The sequence below is a fragment of the Anneissia japonica genome, unplaced genomic scaffold (genome assembly GCF_011630105.1).
Source record: "Anneissia japonica isolate Jap-2015-1 unplaced genomic scaffold, ASM1163010v1 scaffold287785_len535756_cov143, whole genome shotgun sequence".
NCBI lineage: Eukaryota > Metazoa > Echinodermata > Crinoidea > Comatulida > Comatulidae > Anneissia > Anneissia japonica.
In genome coordinates, this window is record NW_022696924.1 from 541,257 (window position 1) to 543,416 (window position 2,160).

Consider the following 2,160-nt stretch of genomic DNA (forward strand, 5'->3'; position numbering starts at 1 on the left):
TTAATTCTGACGAAACGTGAAAACATTACCAAGTATATTTCCTTGCTAGCCTAGGCCCTGGCCTATGCTAGCTCGATTACAAAATAAATAATAAAATCGTTCGCAAATAATAGGCCTCATAGGCTACGACCCTACCCTCCAACGCTAGACCTAGGGCCTAAGCCTAGCCCGAAAAAGTACACTGGTCCCGCCGCCAGGCAGTACCATGAGCATGTGGTGAAAACAAGGGTGAATTTTCTAACTTCTTAAATTTCGTGATTTCTTCGTTGCTGGCCTTGAAGCAAAAAAATCGGTTATCCTTTCTCGGCGCTTCATCCTCAGGCTATTTTTGGCGTGTCGCATGTCCTCGATCCCAGAGAACTGAAAAATGTCGAGCGGCCAAACTTTTGTGATGACGTCGTGCCTAAGTAAATGAACTCCGGAGCACGCGATTGGTCAAATAGCCTCGGCAACAAACCTCTCATTAATATGTTTTGATTAGTTACGATCGGACTACGATCGATAGCGACAAATAAACATTGCCAAAAATGCTCCCATTTTGTAATAAATTGCACTATTTTGAAAACGGGGATCGTTTTCTGGTTAAGGGGGTTCGCTGGCAAAAGGGGGGGGGGGTTCGCTGAAAAAGGGGGTTCGCCCGAACCCCTAAAAACCCCCTGGCTACGGGCCTGTTGGTTGGATGGTTGAAGGGGGCTAGCTATCCGTCAATGGGGTCTGGAATTTTCCAATATAAGATTGAAATATAATTTTATAAGAACTGCTGACAGGCTTAATATTCTTGGTTGGCATTTGAAGATGTGTTAATAAATGGATGCCAATTTTGTCTACGCTGTGTACATGTGTGCTTCCACCATTCGTTATGGATATTATGATGCTTTGGCGGCTGGACTTGGACAATAGCACATATACGCGACGGCGAGAAATAGTTATTACCTTTAACAACGTGCCCCATCTGTTTCCATTCAAAATATTTATTATAAAGGCCTTTGTTGTTATCGAGAAGATTAATGTATTTTACAAACTGGTCCAGGGTATCAAAATCTGATATATGAATAAAAGAGTTTGGGGGTGCCACTTTTTGATAGTCTTCTTTGGATGCTCCATAAACAATCGGAACAAGGTTTAGATTATATAAAAATGGCCACCACCAAAACTTTTCTGTAATGTAATCACGACACTCACTGTTCTCCAAGGCAAGAATGAATTTATATTTATTTAAAGCTTCACATGGTACATTCCAACCAGGACAAGATAAATTGCCACACTGCCCGTATATATCAATAGGTAGACGAGTTTGTAGATGTTTGACAAACTTAAATCTGGCCCACGTTGTTGCCCGACAATTTTTCGCAACCCAGGCGATTAAATCTGTTTTTCCGTGTGACCAGTTGATCTCTGACGCATTAGGCCTACTGTGTAGATGCTTGGGCCGTTCATAAGGTACATACGAGCCATACGGTACGCGAATATCAGTCTTCGAGCTAAATGACATCGTCAAATTAAATTTAAACCAACCTGGCGGTTTATCTACATATTCCAAAACTCGAGTCGGACTTTCCCACGTCTGCCATATCCATATTTGGTCGGGATATCGTTTCGACTGGAACAACCTGTAGTCCACGAGATCTGTATGATAACTAGCGTGGAATATTACAATAGTGCTATCAACTAACTTTGATACATTTTCTGCATACGATATATCGACAGAACAATCAAAATTAGGACAAGTTATCAATCCTTCTGTACCACCGTATCCATAGTTTTTACGAGCAAGATCCGTCTTCCACCATATCAAAACCTTCTTCACGCAACTGGATTTATCTTGGTTTCGAATTTTTCCATTGATATTGTCAACTGTACTGTTACCGGTACCATAATTTGGTTGGAACGATTCTTCTAGGCCCGTCTTAAAGCTCTTATTTCCCGTTAGGCCTGTTTGGAGTAAGTTGTTGCTCATCATGATTATATACGGTATTACTACCAACATCAATATCAAAAGGAGTCCAATATATATTCTGATCACCATGTTCTTACAAAATTATCTAAAGGAAAAAAATAATTAGGCATTAAGTTGATTTTTTGAAGTTTTTGTATGTTGAAGTTGTATATTGTGTGAATATGGCATGGCCGGCGGAAGCGGGGGGCGGGGCAGCGGGGGCC

The 2,160-nt window shown here is 41.2% G+C and overlaps 1 protein-coding gene across 1 annotated transcript in view; it reads right to left on the reverse strand.

The window, feature by feature from the left end:
* Nucleotides 1-585: 585 nt before the first annotated feature.
* Nucleotides 586-2,160, reverse strand: part of LOC117102185 (galactoside 3(4)-L-fucosyltransferase-like) — a 6,021-nt gene continuing 4,446 nt past the window's right edge. The window contains exon 2 of the mRNA XM_033242402.1: nt 586-2,042. Coding sequence (XP_033098293.1) covers nt 770-2,026 — 1,257 coding nt within the window. The 5' untranslated portion in view covers nt 2,027-2,042 and the 3' untranslated portion in view covers nt 586-769. The remainder of the gene's footprint in view (nt 2,043-2,160) is intronic.